This window comes from Nicotiana sylvestris, chromosome 3 (assembly GCF_000393655.2).
Source record: "Nicotiana sylvestris chromosome 3, ASM39365v2, whole genome shotgun sequence".
In the NCBI taxonomy this organism is placed as follows: domain Eukaryota; kingdom Viridiplantae; phylum Streptophyta; class Magnoliopsida; order Solanales; family Solanaceae; genus Nicotiana; species Nicotiana sylvestris.
This window is the reverse complement of record NC_091059.1, coordinates 186,329,676-186,350,486: the sequence shown is the minus strand read 5'-3', so window position 1 is coordinate 186,350,486 and position 20,811 is coordinate 186,329,676. Positions and strand designations below refer to the sequence as shown.

The 20,811-nt window shown below is 36.2% G+C and overlaps 5 protein-coding genes across 6 annotated transcripts; all 5 read left to right on the top strand.

Moving 5' to 3' along the window:
* The first annotated feature begins 1,054 nt into the window (after window positions 1–1,054).
* LOC104226102 (uncharacterized) lies at window positions 1,055–1,717 on the top strand. Its single transcript, XM_070170345.1, has one exon. The coding sequence runs from the start codon at window positions 1,055–1,057 to the stop codon at window positions 1,715–1,717; it is 663 nt and encodes a 220-aa protein (XP_070026446.1).
* Window positions 1,718–3,481: 1,764 nt separating this feature from the next.
* Window positions 3,482–14,831, top strand: LOC104226100 (meiosis-specific protein ASY1-like). Its single transcript, XM_070170344.1, has 22 exons — window positions 3,482–3,676; window positions 3,786–3,842; window positions 4,717–4,813; window positions 4,899–4,967; window positions 5,057–5,149; window positions 5,370–5,493; window positions 5,595–5,664; window positions 5,771–5,812; window positions 5,950–6,078; window positions 6,153–6,263; window positions 6,371–6,413; window positions 6,514–6,555; window positions 6,636–6,760; window positions 6,847–6,964; window positions 7,019–7,131; window positions 7,235–7,342; window positions 13,569–13,719; window positions 13,814–13,890; window positions 13,975–13,996; window positions 14,104–14,270; window positions 14,357–14,488; window positions 14,571–14,831. Exons 1-22 carry the CDS (start codon window positions 3,674–3,676, stop codon window positions 14,622–14,624), a joined length of 1,947 nt encoding a protein of 648 aa, XP_070026445.1. The 5' UTR covers window positions 3,482–3,673; the 3' UTR covers window positions 14,625–14,831.
* A 2,116-nt stretch (window positions 14,832–16,947) lies between these two features.
* LOC104246433 (uncharacterized) lies at window positions 16,948–18,996 on the top strand. Of its 2 annotated transcripts, XM_009802243.2 has the most exons (4): window positions 16,948–17,200; window positions 17,301–17,366; window positions 17,444–17,506; window positions 18,454–18,580. In XM_009802243.2, exons 1-4 carry the CDS (start codon window positions 17,011–17,013, stop codon window positions 18,495–18,497), a joined length of 363 nt encoding a protein of 120 aa, XP_009800545.2. In that variant the 5' UTR covers window positions 16,948–17,010; the 3' UTR covers window positions 18,498–18,580. The 2 variants fall into 2 exon arrangements, with proteins under 2 accessions (XP_009800545.2, XP_070024741.1); XM_070168640.1 differs by having other exon boundaries at window positions 16,948–17,366; window positions 18,454–18,996.
* Window positions 18,997–19,000: 4 nt separating this feature from the next.
* On the top strand, window positions 19,001–19,729 carry LOC104246440 (uncharacterized). Its single transcript, XM_009802250.2, has one exon. The coding sequence runs from the start codon at window positions 19,001–19,003 to the stop codon at window positions 19,727–19,729; it is 729 nt and encodes a 242-aa protein (XP_009800552.2).
* Window positions 19,730–19,879: 150 nt separating this feature from the next.
* Window positions 19,880–20,788, top strand: LOC104246439 (uncharacterized). The gene has a single exon (XM_009802249.1). It carries the CDS (start codon window positions 19,880–19,882, stop codon window positions 20,786–20,788), a length of 909 nt encoding a protein of 302 aa, XP_009800551.1.
* Window positions 20,789–20,811: the final 23 nt, after the last annotated feature.

Below are 20,811 nucleotides of genomic sequence, written 5' to 3'. Positions count from 1 at the left end.
ATGTTAAAATATAAAAAATCTTGGGGAGGGTAAAAAATCACATGTCTATAAACTGGTGAAGGGATATGGAAGGAAAGGCATCAATCCTAGTGTATGTTAAAAATAGATATGAGGAAGACTTATGATTCAGTGGAATGACCATATATTGAGCAAATCCTTCACTGCCTCCAGTTTCCAGCAAAGTTTATTAGATGGATTATGTGCTGCATTTCAACTGTATACTATTCAATTCTTCTCAATGGAGAGCCACTGCCACCATTTCCAGCTAAGAAAGGACTAAGGCAAGGAGATCCTCTCTCCCCCTTCTTATTTGTGCTTGCCATGGAATATTTCAGCAGAAGTTTGAAGGGTGTCTATGAGGACAAAAGGTTCAAATTTCATCCAAGATGTAAGAAGCTGCAGATTATACAGCTTGGTTTTGTAGATGATCTCTTATTATTCTGCAAAGGTGAATTGGAGTCTGTCAATATGCTGATCTAATGCTTCCAAAAATTCTCACAGGTGTCTGGATTGATTGCCAATGTTGAGAAAAGTTCAGTGTACTTTGGTGGTGTCCACCAGGATATACAACAATTGATTTTACAGACTATTCAATTTGGTAGGGGTGAATTGCCTTTTAGATACTTAGGAATTCCCTTGAGTACAAAAAGGCTGTCTATTATTCAATGCAATCCTCTAATAGATAAGATGCTGGCTAGAATCAAATCATGGACCACTTGATACTTATCATATGCTGGAAGAATCCAGCTTGTGAAATATGTGTTGTACTCTATTCAAGTCTATTGGTCACAAGTGTTTGTACTTCCAAAAAAGGTTGCTCAAATGGTAGAAGCCACCTGCAGAAGCTTTCTGTGGTCTGGAGGAAGCGATTTTAGCAAGAAAGCACTGATTGCATCGGATAGACTATGTCTTCCTAAAACTGTTGGGGGTCTAAATATATTAGACATCTATGTATGGAACTAGGCTGCTATAGGCAAACTGCTATGGAACATATGCAGGAAGAAAGATTGTTTGTGGGTAAAATGGATCCACTCCTACTATACCAAGACAAGGGATGTATGGGATACTAAAACTACTCAAGCTTCATGGATGGTACAGAAGATCATTAAAGCAAAAAAACATGTTTGAACAGATAGGCTTCAATGAAACAGATGTAGCAGCTATGCTTAAGTACTCAATAAAGGACATATATAGAGCATGTCGTAGGGAATTTCAGAAAGTTCCTTGGAGAAGATTGGTATGCAACAATGTTGGGCAACCTAAATGGACTTTCATTTTATTCTTGGCTCTTCACAGAAGACTACAAACTAAGGAGAGGATTGCATGCTGGGCTAATCTAGATGATATGGAATGTGTGTTATGTGAACAGGAGAATGAAGACATCGATCATCTACTGTTTGAGTGTGTATATGCTAAACAGGTGTGGTCAAAGCTTCTAGCCTGGAAAAGTATAAGAAGGGAAGCGTGGAACTGGAAGCATGAAGTGCAATGGGCTATAGAAAATGCTACTAAAAAGACTGCTCAACGGGAGATATATAGGATGACACTAGCTGGTGGAGTTTATCATTTATGGCAGGAAAGGAATGCAAGAATCTTCAAGGCTAAACGAAGGTCTGCAGATCAAGTGATTAAGCAACTGATAAGAGAAATTCATGTTAGAACTCGTAGAGTTAGAAGATTGGATAGATGTACGAAAGATTTGAACTTTTATCCATAGGCAATAGAGTTGTGTAGATGTGATTGTGTAGAGTTGTGCAGTAAGTTTGGGACTTATGTCCAAAATGCTGCTTTCCAGTTTTAGCGATGGTTGTAACTGAAATTTTGATGAAATAAAATGTATAATTACCAAAAAAAAAAAATGACATTATAGGATCTTCTACTTTCCCTCGACTGGGCTTCCTTCATCCTGTAATTGTTACTTGAAAATCAAGATGTACTAAAGAGTAATATAGGATTATGAAGGTAGATCTCAGTTTCCCTTCAACGCTTGATATGTATTCTGAAGCTAAGAATTTCCTTAGCCAGGTAAATTGATTATTACTTGTCTATGCTTTAGTTATGTGAGAAGAAACATGGGCATGTAATAATAGTTGCACTCGTTTTTTATGGTTTACCTTTGCCCTTCTTAGCTTCTTGTGAAGAAATCTTCAAAGAGGCTCTCTTTTCAAAAGATCATGGAGCACCCTCAGATAACTAAGGATGCCGATCTTGAGTGGCATGTGAAACTGTAATAATCTCAAAATCCGATTTTTAATCTGAAGTTTTGAAACATAAACTTGCTATTCGAATTTCAACAATCTAACACCTAAATCTATTCCGATAAGCTCAAATTCACTTTCAAATATCATAAATAACAAATCTCAATCATCAATTTGTTAAAACAATAATAAATTTAACAAACTCATTTTGTAACTAAAAAGAAGAAGAAAGCAACATCGAAAAAGAAGAGAAAAATGTATGTATCTGGAGTTACAAAAAACTTGGGTATCAGTTATTTTTTATTATAAAAAAATGGGTACATATTCAATCAATGGTGCAAAACTGGGCACCACATGAAAATTTGCGGACTTCTTGACGTGAATTCGAATTTAATCGAACCCTAATATAGATATCAAACATCGGGTCGAAAACCCTAAAAAGTACTGCTATTTAGAGATTAGCAGTACTTATTTTGTCCTGAAATTTTAAACTAAAAATCTTAACTTCAGGACAATTCAGTACACTTTTATCCCAAAAAATTAAACTAAAAAACTAAAATTCAAAATACACTAGCTAATTGCTAAATATCAGCGATCTAAAATGATTGCTTGGTGTCATTTTTTACAATAAAAACATATCATCCCATGAGAAAACACCATCTCCTACACCTTTCCACGGTTGGCCCTAATATTTTCTTTTGCACTTGGTCCGCTAGGTCCATTGGCTGTAACTCAAAACATGGCATTTATTCCTAATTTTGTATCTATATGAAAAAACTTTTTAATAGAAATAAATGAATATTAATTAGATTAGATGCCCATACTAGTTACAAACTCAAAATAAATTCATTTTACTTTAATAACCCATTTTATCAATGTTTAGGGTTTTAGCCAATTAAGTAGTTTTGCGAAATTGAAGGCATTTTGATTCTAAATTAACATATTTTTATACATAACTAATAGTATATGTTTTCTTCAAATGTTCATCCGCATATTTTCATTATAAGCTTCAATACACTTCTTGGTTGTTTTGTTGCTGATTATAAAATAATAAATTCAAGAATATCCAAACACGAGCCATCAGTGTATTCCTGGATGTTGAATAACTAAGTTACTTTGATAAATTTATTTGCTTTCACACAAATAAACTATGATAAAGAAAAAAACAGTAACGACTGAGTTTGAAGCCTTTATCCTGAATTTTAGATCGAAGAACCCCCAACTTCTTTAAAGAAAAAAAGGAGGAGCAGAAGCTAAACAATTACCCCTGCCCTTTTCCGAAATTACTCCTTAAGCCACTATATCACGCAGTCCGCGTTGCGCAAGCTTTCAAACCTTTATAAACTCACGTCCCCTGCACACCCGCCAATTTCCTTCATTTCTCCAAAAACATTTCGAGAAACTTCAGCTCAATTCTCCAAATCTCTCTATCTCTCCATCAACTCTTAGTTCTCTCTACAGAAATCAGGCAAACAATGGTGAGCATAGAAGAGATATCATCTCGGAAAATGCTTTCTCAGTTCAACTATGCTTTGATTCATTTGCTAATTCTACACTGTCACTCTAATTTTCTATCAAATTTTACAGGTTGTGGCTCAGAAAGTGAAGGAATCAGAAATTACGGAGCAGGACTCACTCCTCCTAGTAAATTACTTCTTAACTTCGTCCTTTTGAAGTTTTTGTTCTCACCTGCTAATTAACTATGGTCGTGCGACTGTATATTTGAATTTTGAATCTGTTCCTAAAACATTTGGAAGAAACTCAGTTCTCTGTGACTTAAATTTACTTTGAGCTATATTATATTTAAACAGGTATTAATGAACAGTAACTAGCTACAAGAGCAGTAGAACACGCAAGCATAAAGTCTAGTGTAGCTATTCAATTGCAACTGATCGGAATCATAGTTAGTTTGAGCGTTGACTACATCTTCAGCTTTGGTTATTTTAGATTGTTTTTAGATATCTTTGTTAGCGAACTTCTGGTGCTAAAGTTCATTTAACCTGATCTAAATAACTTGTGAGATTTGAGATGTTAACTTCATTTAGTATCAAAACTTTGAATTATACTCTGAAATTGTATCGACCTGCCGTAATCTATGTTATTTATGCTATATTGACCATTTCCCGAAATTATGGTTATCCATTGCTAACTTCTCTATGCTTAAATATTCCGGTGAAAGTCAACACTAACATTTTAGGGTTACGAACACACAAACAATATACTTAGTGCTGTGATCCTTTTACTACTGAACTAGTCTGGGTAAAATCATAGAGAAGTCTAGGCTGTAAGTTCAAAGTTAACAAGTTCTCATGAAATTAACTTATGAGTTTATCAGCTGTTACAATGTCATAATCTATATTGTGTTTGTCTCTCTGGTAAATTTGCCAGTTTGAATTGTCACTTGATCTATTGGTCAGTTAATCGAACTTTTGACATTCCTGATCCTTCATGGTTTTGAGTTGTGACTTTTGTCAGGTGTCATTGTACTCATCTATTCCTTCTTGGTTTTAAAAAACAGACAAGGAACCTGCTGCGCATTGCTTTATTCAACATTACCTACGTCAGAGGCCTTTTTCCTGAGAATTATTTTAGTGATAAATCTGTTCCAGCTTTAGGTAACCTTTTTCTGCTAAACTTGTGATGTTAACAGTCTCTTTCAGTTCTCTGAGCTAATTCAGTGAATGCTTCTATCATAAACAGAGATGAAAATTAAGAAGCTCATGCCCATGGATGCTGAATCACGTCGACTGATTGATTGGATGGAAAAAGGCATGTGGTCTTTGGCTAGTCTGCCATACTTTGTGTCAAAATTTTATATTCTATCCTTTCGGTTCTTTACATTTCTTTGTTGCTTGTAGGTGTTTATGATGCATTGCAGAAGAAGTATCTTAAAACACTCTTGTTCTGCGTGTGCGAAACAATAGATGGACCAATGATCGAGGAATATGCATGTATGACAACAAGATAAGATGGTTGCGTTTGGACTTTAATTATATTGTCATATTATTGAACTGATTAATGATATCACAGGCTAAGTAATTTTGTCAGAATAGTATGGCTTGAAATAATGAAAAAGCTAAATCATAACTGTTCTATGTTAATTTTATATCATTTCTGAAACTATAATCTTGGAGCTTGAGATAACTTATGCTTCTCGTCCTCTACTTGCAGTTTCTTTCTGTTACTCAAACTCTGACAGCCAAGAAGTGTCAATGAATATCAATCGCATTGGAACGAAGAAAGGAGGAACATTCAAGTGTAACTCAACCACTGAAATAACACCCAATCAGATGAGGTAGTAATATTGATATCATGAAATTCTTGTGTACTGATTCTTCTCATGCTAGTGATTTTGGATAGCTAGAACCAGTGAGTTAAGTAGTATCATTGTTTCAGGAGTTCTGCTTGTAAAATGGTCCGTACATTGATTCAGCTGATGAGAACTTTGGATAAGATGCCAGAAGAGGTAAAGAGTTATGGTATTCCTTAAAGACATGAGTCATTGATCAGTCGTGTTTCATTTATTTTGAAAATTTATCTTGTTTCTAAATTCAAATTTTCCTTTTTTTCAGCGAACTATACTGATGAAGCTCCTTTATTATGACGATGTTACTGTATGCCCTTACATCAACTTTTTGTCCTTTCCTAACTTCCTCTACACTTACCATTTTAACATTTTACTCTCAAATGTCACTTGGCTTGTTAATTTATTGGTCAAATGAAGGTTGGTAACAGATTTGCTTGTGTGCAGCCTGCTGATTATGAGCCTCCTTTCTTTAAAAGCTGCACTGAAGAGGAGGCTGTTAATCCATGGGCTAAAAGTCCTTTAAAAATGGAGGTTGGCGATGTCAACAGCAAGCACTTTGTATTAGCTCTGAAGGTATGGGGCAGTTATTGCAGGAAGAAGGATATATTTAATGTTAAATCAATTCAGATTACGTAGTTTTTGCACAGGTTAAGAGCGTGCTTGATCCCTGTGAGGATGAGAATGACGATGATCAAGATAATAGTGTGAGCTTGGGAGCTGATTCATTTCCGGGAGATGACAGTGAATCTGATAGTGAGGTAGAACATTATTTCTCTCCTCAATTGTATGTAAAGCTTGACTGCACTTACAATCCTCTCAAATTTGTTTGCGGGACTAAAATCTTTGAAATGATGATATATTTCAGTTCAGTCACTCTGACGATGACCAATACATAGTTGCGCCAATTGGTAATACATATGTCTATACTTGATGGATTTGTGTATACATTTCCTTTCCTCAGTATTTCTGAATCACATTAAGTTTAACTAAGAAATGATGTCTTCACAGAGAAGCAAGATGCTCAGGATAATGGTAATATGGCTGATGAAGGTACTGTAAATGCTGCCAACTTTCTGCAGTCCTGCTGGACATAGTTCCAAGTACTTCTAATTTGCTATTTGATTTTTCAGATGATACTCAGGATCCAGCAGAAGATGAACAACAAATTGATAGGTTAAAGGACTGGATCAACTCATACCACCTTGACAGAGTTGAAGTGACTGATGTTCTCTCTCATTTCCCAGACATCTCAGTGGTAAAAACTCGGGTGTTGGTGGTCATGTAAAGTGCCTGTTTCTCCCATAATTGGTCAGTTTACCTAATATTCTGTTCTGGTTGCAGGACTTGGTTGAAGGTAATGGAAGGACCTCTAATAAGGACATGCTAAACCGATGCTTTGTAAAGGAGACTCTTGATCAAATAATATGTCCAGTTCCTAAAGTTTTGGAGCAAAAAAACCCATAAAGAAAAAGCTAAGATGAATAAAGCATCTTTTTCTATCAAATTTAAGTAGTTCTACTGTTTCTTGTTCTTTTCATTTTGATTTCAGAAATTGTTGAAAAGCTTGTTAAGGAAGGCATGCTTTCAAGTGTCGGCACAGACTGTTACATCATTAACAAGCAAAAGGTTTGTTAACTTTTCCTTTACTAGTTAATATTTCATATATGTATTTCCTCCATTAATATATCCTTTCTGGTATACCATTATTTCAACTAATTCTCAATTGTAGAAATTCAACTATGAGTTCGACATTGTGAAAGAAGAAATTGACGGCCAACAATACCCCAAAAGCAGCCAATTGCAGCATGGCAAGAATGAAGATTACATGTACATGAAGGTGAGACTTTTCATATTTTCCATTGCCCTGATGATATCTAAGTGCGTGTGCTGTATCCTTCTCCAAATGTGTTTGAAGCTGCTTTTATTAGTATTTTCTCATCTATTCACTTTGTGTATTTATCTATATATATAGACACATGGATTTTGAAATTGTTCACCTACTTTTTGCCCTTTTTCATTCTTCTTTCTGGAACTGGCCCATTCAAATAGAATTAAATGCACGTGGTGGCAAAGCGGGTTCAACTGAACCCGCTTTATCAAAAAATTATACTGTGTATATGTATAAATTACGATTAAAGCTGCGTAAATTTTGTTTAAATATTTTATTTGAAGCCACTTGACATCTACTATTTTACGACTAAAGTTATGTACTTCTAAGATTGAATCCGCTTGCATAAAACCCTGAGTCCGCCACTGGGTAGAGCAGGTCATTTTTGTACAGAGTCCTGTCATAGAGTTTGCATTTTCTTCGTTTCTACACGTTGTGCGTCTACCTTATCAAGTTAAATGCTGCTCTATGCATGCCATCCCCACCATAACCCAAATCGATGAATGTTTCTATTGCTTTTATAAATGGACGCATCCCAATATTATCATCAAATGAAAAAAATATAAGTGATTCAAGTAGTTATAAAATGTGAAATGAAGGCTATTGATGTTCTTAGACACTGCATGTTCAGAAAGGTAGTCCTGATATAGAAAGTAGAAGTACTTTGGACTTCAATTTGATGGAGATCAAAGGGCTCAAGGTGGTGTTGCGGAAGCCAAATGTATAGAGTGTGAATAAGTCACAACTACTATACCAAAAATTATGACAGCCACCAAATAATAAATAAGACAATAAAACAACAATAAAGGGAACACCAGAATTTACGAGGTTCGGCTAATTTTGCCTACTCCTCGGACACAACCAATATTTTATTTCACTCCAAAAATACAAGTGAAATAATACTAAAGAGAGAAGATACAAATGCCTTAAACAGATGAGAAGGCAAATGAGAGGTGTGTTTCAATCCTAAACATTAGGCCTTCTTTTATAGGGGAAAAATCCCCCCAAACTTAACTCCCAACCAATGTGGGACTTTGGCATTTTGCCAAACTTCAACAAATCTCCACCTTGGCAAAATTCCACATTTTCAATTCTCTCTCAATAACAAATTTTGGTTGTGTCTTCATCTTCAATCTTCAGTGTTCAACAATGTTGATCAAATCCAAACAATGTTGAAACTTGACCGCAGTCACCACCTTTGTCAGCATATCAGCAGGATTCTCTGTAGTATGAATTTTCTTCACCGTGACTCCACCTTCTTCTATGATTTCTCGTACGAAATGATACCGAACATCAATGTGCTTCGTCCTTGCATGATAAACTTGGTTCTTCGCTAATTGAATAGCACTTTGACTATCACAAAAAATTGTGATACCTTTTTGTTCAACACCAAGCTCCTTTAGCAATCCTTGAAGCCAAATTGCCTCTTTCACAGCATCTGTAATAGCCATGTACTCTGCCTCTGTTGTAGACAAAGCAACTGTTGACTGCAAAGTAGACTTCCAACTAACTGGTGCCTTTGCAAAAGTAAACACATAACCAGTAGTTGATCTTCGTTTGTCCATATCACCCGCAAAATCTGAGTCACAATATCCAACTACAAACTGATTGTCTTCCTGCTCAAAAACTAACCCGACATCTACAGTATTATGAATATACCGTAGAATCCACTTCACAGCTTGCCAATGCTCCTTCCCTGGATTGTGCATATATCTGCTAATAACTCCAACAGCTTGTGAAATGTCAGGCCTTGTGCAAACCATTGCATACATCAAGCTACCAACAACATTTGCGTATGGTACCTTTGACATATACTCTCGTTCAGCTTCATCCATTGGCGACATAGTAGTACTTAGCTTAAAATGGGAAGCAAGTGGAGTACTAACTGGCTTAGTCTTGTCATCTATGCCAAAACGTTGAAGTACTCTCTTCAAATATTCCTTTTGAGATAAACAGAGTTTCTTTAAACGTCTATCTCTAATTATCTCCATGCCAAGAATTTTCTTTGCCTCACCCAAATCCTTCATCTCGAACTCCTTCTTCAGTTGAATCTTCAACTTATCAATTTCTTCCAAATTCTTGGAAGCTATCAACATATCATCAACATATAGGAGAAGATATACAAAGGAACCATCTTTAAGCTTGTGCAAATACACACAATGATCGTATTTGCTTCTCTTGTACCCTTGCCGCAACATAAACTCGTCAAATCGCTTGTACCATTGTCTAGAAGATTGTTTCAATCCGTACAACGATTTTTCAAGTTTGCACACCATATTTTCTTTTCCAGCAACTTTGAATCCTTCTGGCTGAGTCATGTAGATTTCCTCCTCCAAGTTTCCATGTAAAAACGCAGTTTTTACATCCATCTGAACTAGTTCCAAATCCAATTGTGCTACCAAAGCCAACATAATTCTAATGGAGGAATGTTTTACAACTGGAGAAAACACTTCATTGTAATCAATTCCCTCCTTTTGAGCATATCCTTTGGCCACCAATCTTGCTTTGTAGCGAACATCTACTTGGTTAGGAAATCCTTCTTTCTTTGCAAATACCCATTTGCACCCAATTGCTTTCTTTCCCTTCGGGAGATTGGCCAATCTCCATGTATGATTCTGATGAAGGGACTGTATTTCATCATTCATGGCAATCCTCCACTTATCTTCTTCTGAACTTTGGACAGCATCTTTATAAGTGGTAGGAACATCATCAGCTACAATTGAGGTTGCACAAGCAACTGTCTCTATGAGACGAACAGGTTTCGTTATTGTTCTTTTTGGCCTGCTGGTTGCTATTGATTCAAGTTGTTGTTGAGGTTCCTGAGTTGGAATCTCCTCTACTGGCTCTCCTTCCAGAGGGTAATCTTCATTTGTTTCCTCCTCTGCTTCTTGTGTAGGAAAAATAAATTTTCCCTCAAGCTCCACCTGCTTAGAAGCACCTTCATTTTGTTTGGTATCTTCTGTTACCTTATTTACCATAGCAGATTCATCAAAGGTAACATCCCTGCTGAATATTACTTTCTTTGTCATAGGACACCATAAGCGATATCCTTTGACTCCAGAAGTAATTCCCATAAAAATAGTCTTCTTTGCCCTTGGATCCAATTTTGACTCCGTCACATGATAATATGCAGTTGAGCCAAACACGTGCAAAGAGTTATAATCTATGGCAGGTTTTCCATACCATTTTTCAAATGGTGTCTTGCCATCAATAGCAGCAGATGGTAAGCGATTAATGAGGTGACATGCATATGTAACTGCCTCAGCCCAAAATTCTTTGCCCAAGCCAGCATTGGACAACATACACCGTACCTTCTCCAGCAAGGTCCGGTTCATACGTTCTGCCACTCCATTCTGTTGTGGTGTATGTCTAACAGTGAAGTGTCGGACGATGCCATCATTTTCACAGACCTTATTGAAATGATCATTTTTGTATTCACCTCCATTGTCTGTGCGAATACACTTGATCCTCTTGCCTGTTTGATTCTCCACCATCGTCTTCCATTTGAGAAAAATTCCCAACACTTCATCTTTGCTCTTCATTGTATACACCCATACTCTTCGGGAAAAATCATCAACAAAGGTTACAAAATAGTGCTTCCCACCCAATGAAGGTGTTTTGGAAGGACCCCAAACATCAGAGTGTACATAATCCAAAATGCCTTTAGTATTATGGATCGCTGTACCAAATTTAACCCTTGTCTGTTTCCCTTTGACACAATGCTCACAAAACTCCAAGTTGCAAGCCTTTACTCCTTTTAACAATCCTTGATCTGATAGAGTTTTCAAGGATTTTCCTCCAGCATGTCCCAAGCGCATGTGCCATAGCTTGGTTGCTTCTGCCTCTTTGTCGTCACTGGATGTTACTGTCGCTGTCCCAATAACTGTACTGCCACGATAGCGGTACATATTATTATTCTTCCGATTAGCCTTCATTACCACTAGTGCACCGGAGCATACTCTCATCACTCCATTTTCTGCAATGATTTTGAACCCTTTTGATTCTAGGGCTCCCACAGAGATGAGATTCTTCTTCAAATCCGGTACATATCGAACATCTATCAATGTTCTGATCATTCCATCATGGTTCCTTAATCGTATTGAACCAATGCCATATGAGGTAAGAGGGCTGTTATCCGCTGTGTGGATGACTCCATATTCTCCTTCTTGAAATTCCATGAACCAGTCCCTGTTGGGACACATATGATAGCTACAAGCCGAGTCCATCAACCATATGTCTGATGATGTTGATGACTCTGTTGTAACTAATGAGAAGTCTGAATCATCACAATCAGCTACATTTGAATCCATAATGGCCTTTCCATTGTTATGTTTGGCCTTATTCTTCAACTTCGGACAGTCTTTCTTCCAGTGCCCTTTTTCTCGACAAAAGGCACATTCATCTTTGCTGGGTCTGGATCTTGACTTGGATCTTCCCTTCTTTGTCCTCGTTTGATTTTGAGGACGACCCCTCACAAATAGTGCTTCTCCTTCTCCGCCCTTCTGTTTTTCTCGCTTTCTTTGTTCATAGCTGTACAAAGCCGAACAAACTTCTCTGAGAGAAACTTCGTCATTTCCATGGAGTAGAGTAGTTTCAAGGTGCTCGTACTCATCAGGAAGTGACGCCAACAACATCAAGGCCAAGTCACCATCATCATAAGTTGTATCCATATTTTGCAAATCTGTAACCAACTTATTGAAACTGGTGATATGTTCATTCATCGTGGTACCAGGAACATAGGTGAAGTGAAACAGTCTCTTCTTCATGTACAATTTATTTTGACTGTTTTTCTTCAAAAATTTATCCTCCAGTGCTTTCCATAATTTACATGCAGAAGTTTCCTTTGTGTATGGATATTTCTGCTCTCTAGCAAGGTAGGATCGAATGGTACCGCAAGCAACACGGTTGATAATTCTCCAATCTTCTTCTCCAATAACATCTGGTTTCTTTTCTTCAATGGCCAGATCTAGCCCTTGTTGAAAAAGGACATCTAGAACCTCGCCTTGCCACATCCCAAAATGTCCGGACCCGTCAAATATTTCGACCGCAAATTTCGCATTTGACACAATTCTTGTCATAAGCGAAGATGCCAATGATGACGTATTGTTGACACTTGATGTAGATTCTTCTTGTTTATTGTCTCCCATCTTTGACACAAATATTATTTAATAGCTGACGACACAAATCAAGATTATTTCCTTTCTGGTGTGGAAGATCAGACTAAGCTGCAACCACAGAGCATACTCAGACAGAACCTTGACTCAGTTACCAAGATAAATCTTTTCTGATGTGGAAGATCAGACTATGCTGCAACCACAGAGCATACTTAGACAGTACCTTGGCTCTGATACCAATTGTTGCGGAAGCCAAATGTATAGAGTGTGAATAAGTCACAACTACTATACCAAAAATTATGACAGCCACCAAATAATAAATAAGACAATAAAACAACAATAAAGGGAACACCAGAATTTACGAGGTTCGGCTAATTTTGCCTACTCCTCGGACACAACCAATATTTTATTTCACTCCAAAAATACAAGTGAAATAATACTAAAAAGAGAAGATACAAATGCCTTAAACAGATGAGAAGGCAAATGAGAGGTGTGTTTCAATCCTAAACATTAGGCCTTCTTTTATAGGGGAAAAATCCCCCCAAACTTAACTCCCAACCAATGTGGGACTTTGGCATTTTGCCAAACTTCAACAGGTGGTTCACCTGATCATTTATCAACTGCAATATAATTACTGAATAAAATAAAGGTCTGTAGCACTTGGGATCAATATCCTGGTGCTAATCTAGTTTCTGTGTTCTGGGTGCTAGAGGATTTACGATAGGGGAAGGTAATGGTCCTGTTAGAGGCGGATCCATGTTTTTTAAGTCAATGGATGCTAAGTCATAAGGTTTGGGATCTTAAACAAAACTTTGAGCAAAGGCAGAGAGGAGATATCTGAGATCTTGCCTGAAGGATTTGGAAAGATTAGATATCTGAATGACATCCGATAGAATGAGGAGAAAGGTTTAATATTCTTATTTAGTTAACAGAAGTTCTCAAAGCTATATGAGTAGTGCATATAACAGTTTTCTGTTTCACTAATTGAAAAGTTTTGTTATGAGCTGTGTTGAATATAGATAAGTCCTGGAAAAACTTGTAATGGCACTGTCTTGTTTCAGGCTTTGTATCATGCTCTTCCGATGAACTATGTAACCATTAGCAATCTCCGAAGCAAACTAGGAGGAGAGACAAATCAAACTACTGTGAAGAAGCTAATAGATAAAATGACAGAAGATGGCTTTATTGAGGCTAAGAGTAAACGCAGGCTAGGTACTCAGTGGCAAACTGCATTTTTGGCTTTGCACAGAGGAGAAAGATATAAATAGCAGTTACAACCATTTGCTGGATTGCTTTTGTTATGCAGGCAAGCGTGTGATCCACTCTGACTTGACTGAGAAAAAGCTGGTTGAGGTTAAGAAGGTCTTAGAGAAAGATGCCATGGTAATAGTCATGCGTTTATATGGGTTCAATAGATTATGTACTGCAAAAGTTCTAATTCACTTTTTAACTGTGTTCATTGGTCAGGACGTGGACATGAACAAATCGGGTAATAACTCCAACTGTTCAGAACTTCCCATAGTGCTTACTCAATTTACTTTATGCTTGTCATCAAGATTAATATCATGAAAGCTAAGACAGATTTGTTACTCGCAGAAAACAATCCCACAGATTTATCCACTTGCGGTGCTCTCCACTCTATTGGATCAGATCTCACACGCACAAGAGGCAAATCTGATGCCTACCAGAATGGCTCTGCCTTGAGTGATCAGACTGTCTCAAAGAGAAGGGACCATGAAAATACACCATCAAGCCGAGCTGAGGTTGTTCACTCGAAATTGTCATTAGTCTGAAAAGTTGGTTGCTGAAAATTATGCAGGAATAACTAATAACATATGAGATTTTGCAGCCCATAGCTTCTACTGAGAGTTTTGTTCCTGGAAAAGAGAATGGAAAATCATATGGAAGCACCAACCATTTTAATGAGTTCGAGACAGTTATCTGTAGCAGATCGGGTAAGCGTAAAAGGAAAGCAAGCATGGTATGTATCAACTTCTCCAGAGGAACTTGGTTATATTTCACAATCCTGAAAATCAATCCGGTCACATTTTTGTTGTCTACAGGTGGAAGAGCCCATTCTTCAGTTTGGGAGCCGCCAAAAATCTCAAATTGCGTGAAGCTCACCTCTGGATGCTCAATTAGTGACATTTCTTGGTAGTTTCTTTAGTGGTAGTCTTCTCTTAACCCGAGCAGCTATGTGTTGGTTTAATCTTGGAACTTTCGTTTGTTAACTAGCAAATATACCGGTGACCATGATACTGTAGTCAACAAAAACTAATATTTCTCTTATGGAAACTGAAATATAACCCCAAAGTTGAAGTTCACGGATGTTCTTCCCGACTGTCTATGCTGGTTTTGGATGAGAATGTGGACATCATCCTGATTTCATGTGTGCAAGACACGGGCGGAATTGAAGTAGATTATTTTAATCTGCTAAAGATTTAAAGAAGATCAGTTGTCAGCCTACGGCTATCTTCACTATTGACCAGTCTTCTAGTATCTTTCTGTTTTTTCTTTTTGAATTCAGTTTGCAAGTTCTTTTTGTTCGACGCTTCCGAAATCTTTCACTTAGTTCTATTCATTAGCAACTTGAGATCAGTAGCAGCACTCACAGAGTTTAATTTGCTGAGGCCAACAGATAGTTCTTTGTATGATAGTTATTTATCACGTCTATCAAAAGTATTTCTATTTCGCCAAACACTCTTTCATCCATTCGATAGCAGACAATTCTGAGAAAGAGTAAAGGAGAAAGATTGGAGATACAAAATCAGATGTTGGGAATGGAAGCTGTATTGTGCGACTCCGAATATCTAAGTCAATAATATGAGTTTCTCACCATTTACATGATATTTAGTTGATTTCGTTTTTTCCACTTAGAATACAAATCCAGTCCGTTATACCTCTGTTCCTTTTCCTTTATACTAGTGAGGATTAGCCCGGCCTGTGCCCGGGCCCAATAACCGTGAAGTTTTCGTACGTCCTCTATGATTATTTGAAGCAACAGATCCAAAAGAAGTTGCACGGGGCAGTTTAGAGCTAAAGTATCAATTTCCTTAGCAAATATGCTTGCTACCTCATTTTCGCAGAAGTATAATTGTAAATCCAAAAGTGATTTAACCCTTCAGTAGTACTCAAAAAATAAAATATGTTGCTCTGACAGAAAGCAAGAAGTTATACTGATCCCAACAGTGGTTAGTAGTAATGCAAACAGAAGCAGGGATAGGATCTATCGATTGACAAGCATCTAAACTAAAATCCTTATAACTTGTTACAAAATGGTGCACTTATCCACTTTATATCTATTTTTTTCCAACTGAGAGGCCAATGTACGTTATCTGTATTCCACGTGCTAGAAAATACGAAGTTGATAAACTCCATACTCTTGACTTAGTTGTACATAGAACAGATACAACAATAGGTAAATTGTCTAGCACGATTAGGATGTGTAGAAATGTAGATTAGAATATTTAGCAAAGATATTTAAGAAGAGTCAAATAAGCTAACCCATCAGGCAAAACTCGGCGACGTCCATTAACACATAAAATTGCTTCCTTTGATCATCTCCTATCCTTTCCATTTACTCTCGTCCATCAATGACCCCATTTTTTAAAGATTTGATTTTTTCCAGTAATGAAAAATTGTTTTGGCTTTGATGATTAAAGGAGACAAAAGAAAAAAAAAATAGTTTATATTACTGGAAAAAAGATTTGAAAAGAGTTATATGTTATATGTAAGTTACAGGATTTTATTTGAATTATAGTCATTTGGTCCAGTGGATAGAGATGAGCTATCCAATTATGCTATACGATACTATAATTAATTAATATGGAGAATCGTGATGGGAGGATTATGAATTTTTATTCTCAAGTCTTAATTAAATATTACGAGTTCGAGCTGTAAATATGGTTTCTTCACTCTTAGTCAAACGTCCCGGGTTCAAGCGATGAGGCAAAAATAAATTTGCTCAGCTCTGGTTCTATTTAAGATATCCATGTTTTAGCTTTTGATGCCTGCTAAATTACTTTGTTTTACCACGTTTTATCCAAAGTTTTTATCTGTTTTGGTATATTTTTTTAGTACCACCATAATGAGTGCTGATATTCATTGGTTTGTAGTGCATATATTTTACTTCTAAGTTTTGATTTGATATATGTGAAACTTATGCAGACCAAAGATGTCAAATTTTAAAAAGGGATGAGGCAAAAATAAATTTGCTCAGCTCTGCTTCTATTTAAGACATTTATGTTTTAACTTTTAATGCCTGCTAAAAAGTTTTTATCTGTTTTGGTATGTTTTGTTTAATACCACCATAACGAGTTTGATATTCATTGGTTTGTAGTGCATATATTTTACTTCTAAGTTTTGATTTGATATATGTGAAACTTATGCAGACCAAAGATGTCAAATTTTAAAAAACCTGTGGATTCAACATGCTGGAAACAAAAAGGGAAACGTCAATGCTCTGAAGAAAGAGGCATCCAAATTAAACAAAGACGTCGCGAAATGTATAGGGCGAGGTCAGCTGATAAAAGAGAACTAAATTTACTGGAGCGCCGAACGACATACGTTCGTTCTAGAATGCAGAATCCAGCCAGTCATTCTACTGAAGTATCAGCTTGCTACCAATTTAATAGAGAATTAGCGAGGCAGCGAGCTGCTCTAACAGGAGCCTCATCTTCTACCTTGAGAACAGGTTTGTGCGCTAAGATTTTGTTACCCTTGAATAAACTATGTGATACACATATTTTGTATGCTCATAACTTGCTCTTATATTTTAGTAAATGTGTTCACAGTTAATGATTCCACTGTTTCTGATAATGGGAAAGATCTACATGATCGCTCTTCCGTTTTTGAAGTTGGTAAGTGCGAAAGTATAGAGTTCAAAGTTGTGCAATCTTTTAAGACCCATATTATATGATAATTCGTTTTCTCTTAGGGTCTACATCAGGAACGTGTAGTGAACAATATAATATTACCATGCATAACGCTACAAGCAAAGGTTCGTTTCCATCTAACTTTAATGTTATTTCAGTCATTTCTTTTTCAGGACTGACCTTTTTTCATTATGGTAAATCTAAAATATATAGGTCGTACATCTAAAAAAATGTGTCTCTGGAACACCAATGACTTGACCAATAGCCCTTATAGACTGAAAACTGTGTCGAATTGCAAATTTTGTAGAGCCAAAGATTTCAATATGAATCACCGGGATTTTGTTGTGATAATGGATCAGTGAAATTGATTCACTATGGACTACCTGCTAAATTGCTAAATCTTTATTTAGGAAACTCTGAGGAGCCCAAACATTTTCGCACTTATGTTAGATTGTATAACAATATGTTTGCATTTACTTCTCTTGGAGTGAATTATGACAGAGATTTAGCAAGAAGAAATTGTGGTATTTATACTTCGCTTAAAGTTCAAGGGAAAATGTATCATTTCATAAATGACCTTGTGCTTTCGAGTCAACTAGCAAAAAATCTACAGTTGTATTTCTATGATACTGATAATGAACTAGCAAATCGGATGGCATTCTCTGACAAGCTTAACGAATCAGTTATCAGAACTTTGATGGACGCATTAAAAGTTAATCCATACTCTATCTTTTTGAAATATTTAACAAATATCCCAAAATTATTAAACTTCTACATTGCGCTTAAGTTCGACTCTGGTTTAGATTAAAAAACATATAACTTACCGACATCATCTGAAGTAGCAGCAATATGGATAGAAGATGAAAGTAGTTCCAGTATTTCTCTACCACATATTCGAATTTATACACATAGTAGTAAAAGCCAATTGGTAAATTACTACTATGATTGTTATGATCCATTGCAGTATCCATTACTATTTTCTTATGGACAAAACGGATGGCATTGTGGTATTAAAAAAATTATTCGAACGAATAATACTATTAACCATGGAACTTATTGTGAAAATGAACAGCTACCAAGTGTAGAAAATATGTGTTCAGTCAACATACTACTTGACATGGAAGCAGAACTTCTGGAAAAAAAGAAACGAAAAAGAAATACTGTGTCATGTCGTGAGTATTATTGTTACAAGCTCCAAATGAGGGACGGTGAAGAAAATGGGGTTTTACATGCTGGAAGAGTATTCCAACAATACTCAGTTGACGAATTCATCAAGCTTGAGACTCAAAGGTTAGATTTCTATTCATTTAATCAAGATTTATTTAGAATTGATGCGTTAGCGGGGATTCTTGATGTTCTAAGACACGAAGAGAGAGAGAGCCATGCAACATTGGTAGACAAAGTTTTCTTCCTGCAAGTTTTATAGGAGGTCCTAGGGATATGCACCGACGATATATGGACGCTATTGCGTTAGTGCAAAATTTTGGGAAACCTGATATATTTTTGACAATGACATGTAATCCATCTTGGCCAGAATAGAAGAACATTTATTGGTAACAGATGAGGTACAAAATAGGCCCGATTTAGTTAGTCGTGTGTTTAGAGCAAAGGTAAAGGAGATGAAAACATATATTCTAAAGAGAAATATATTTGGAAAAGTTGTTGCTTTTATGTACACTATTGAATTTCAAAAGCGTGGTCTTCCACATGCTCATTTTCTTATCATACTCAAAGACGAATATAAATTGTTAACTCCGGAAGCTTATGATAGAGTTGTTTGTGCTGAAATACCCGATTCTGATAAGAATGATTACTTGTATTCAGTTGTTACTAAATATATGATGCACGGACCTTGTGGTAGTTTAAATCCTAAATGTCCTTGTATGAAGAACCAAGAATACTGTAAGTTCAAATATCCAAAAGATTTTGCTGATCATACATCAAAGGGAAAAAATGGATACCCAATTTACAAAAGGCGAAATAACGGTAAACGTGTAAATATTAGGGGACAATTTCTTGACAATTCGTGGGTAGTTCCTTACAATCCATATCTATTGAGCAAATTTAACTGTCATATTAATGTTGAAGTTTTTTCTGATATTAGAGTTGTCAAATACCTTTATAAATATATCTGCAAGGGAAATGATAAAATTGTCTTTTTCGTACATGCTGATGATCCAAAGATTGAAATAGATGAGATCAGAGAATATCAATCTGCTAGATGGGTATCTCCACCAGAGGCAACTTGGCGTTTATTTGGTTTTCCCATTAGCGAAATGACTCCATCCGTTTATCATCTTCAGCTACATCTTGAAGGACAACAATTTGTCTCTTTTAAAACAACATAGACCGTAAATGCAATTATAAATAATCCCATGATTAGGTGTACAATGTTGACGGAATTCTTTTTGATGAACAGAGAAAATCAAGATGCCAAGAAACTAAATTTACTCTATAAAGAATTTCCAGAATATTTTGTATGGTCCAAACAATATAAAATGTGGATACATCGACAACAGAGCACTGTTATTGGACGTATTGTGACATGTCATCCAACAGAGGGGGAAAGATATTATCTTAGATTATTATTAATGAATATTAGAGGACCGAAATCATACCAACATTTGCTAACTGTAAATGGAATATGTTGTAGTACATTTAGAGAAACCGCAGAAAACCAAGGATTATTACAATGTGATAATAACTTGGTTGACTGTATGTCCGAGGCTGTAAGATATCAGATGCCTTATAGTCTAAGACGTTTATTTGCTACACTTTTGGTATATTGTAATCCTACTAACCCAAAAGAACTTTGGGACCGATTTGAAGATTCTATGTCTGAAGACTTCAAGATTTTGCCACATTTGAACGAGAAACAAATTTGTCGTATGGCTTTAGATCATATTAACAACATTTTGCATTCATTGGGTCGTGACATAAATGAATTTGCACTTGTATCAGAAAGAATTTTAGCTTCATTTGCTGCTAAGAAGGCTCAAGATTCTCATTTTGAAAGAAATATAATTGTTAGAGAAGAAGATTTATTACTAGAAACAAAATTGGACAATGAACAACGAAAAGCATATGATGTAATCCTTGATAGAATATTTAAGAATAAATCTGGAGCTTTTTTAATCGATGGTCCCGGAGGAACAGGCAAAACTTTTTTGTATCGTGCATTATTGGTTGCTGTACGATCAAAAGAATTTGTAGCTTTAGCAACAGCAACCTCTGGTGTTGCAACTTCAATTCTTCCCGGAGGACGGACTACTCACTCTCGTTTTAAATTTCCTATTGATATTGATGAACAATTCTTCTGTAATATTAATAAGCAGAGTTCCCTTGCATCATTGATACGAGATGCCAAACTAATTGTGTGGGATGAAGTATCAATGGCCAAAAAATAATTGATAGAAGCTTTTGATTTACT

What these genes read in the sequence shown, in the direction of transcription:
- LOC104226100 (XM_070170344.1), top strand. An exon ending in ACAGTGAATCTGATAGTGAG is followed by an intron (nt 6,264 to 6,370) that starts GTAGAACATTAT and finishes GATATATTTCAG; the next exon opens with TTCAGTCACTCTGACGATGA. An exon ending in ACATCATTAACAAGCAAAAG is followed by an intron (nt 7,132 to 7,234) that starts GTTTGTTAACTT and finishes TCTCAATTGTAG; the next exon opens with AAATTCAACTATGAGTTCGA.
- LOC104246439 (XM_009802249.1), top strand. Translation starts at nt 19,880, where the DNA reads ATGTGGATACATCGACAACAGAGCACTGTTATTGGACGTATTGTGACA.
- LOC104246440 (XM_009802250.2), top strand. Translation starts at nt 19,001, where the DNA reads ATGAAAACATATATTCTAAAGAGAAATATATTTGGAAAAGTTGTTGCT.
- LOC104246433 (XM_070168640.1), top strand. Translation starts at nt 17,289, where the DNA reads ATGTGTTCACAGTTAATGATTCCACTGTTTCTGATAATGGGAAAGATC. An exon ending in CTCTTCCGTTTTTGAAGTTG is followed by an intron (nt 17,367 to 17,443) that starts GTAAGTGCGAAA and finishes GTTTTCTCTTAG; the next exon opens with GGTCTACATCAGGAACGTGT. An exon ending in GCATAACGCTACAAGCAAAG is followed by an intron (nt 17,507 to 18,453) that starts GTTCGTTTCCAT and finishes GAAAATGAACAG; the next exon opens with CTACCAAGTGTAGAAAATAT.
- LOC104226102 (XM_070170345.1), top strand. Translation starts at nt 1,055, where the DNA reads ATGTATGGGATACTAAAACTACTCAAGCTTCATGGATGGTACAGAAGA.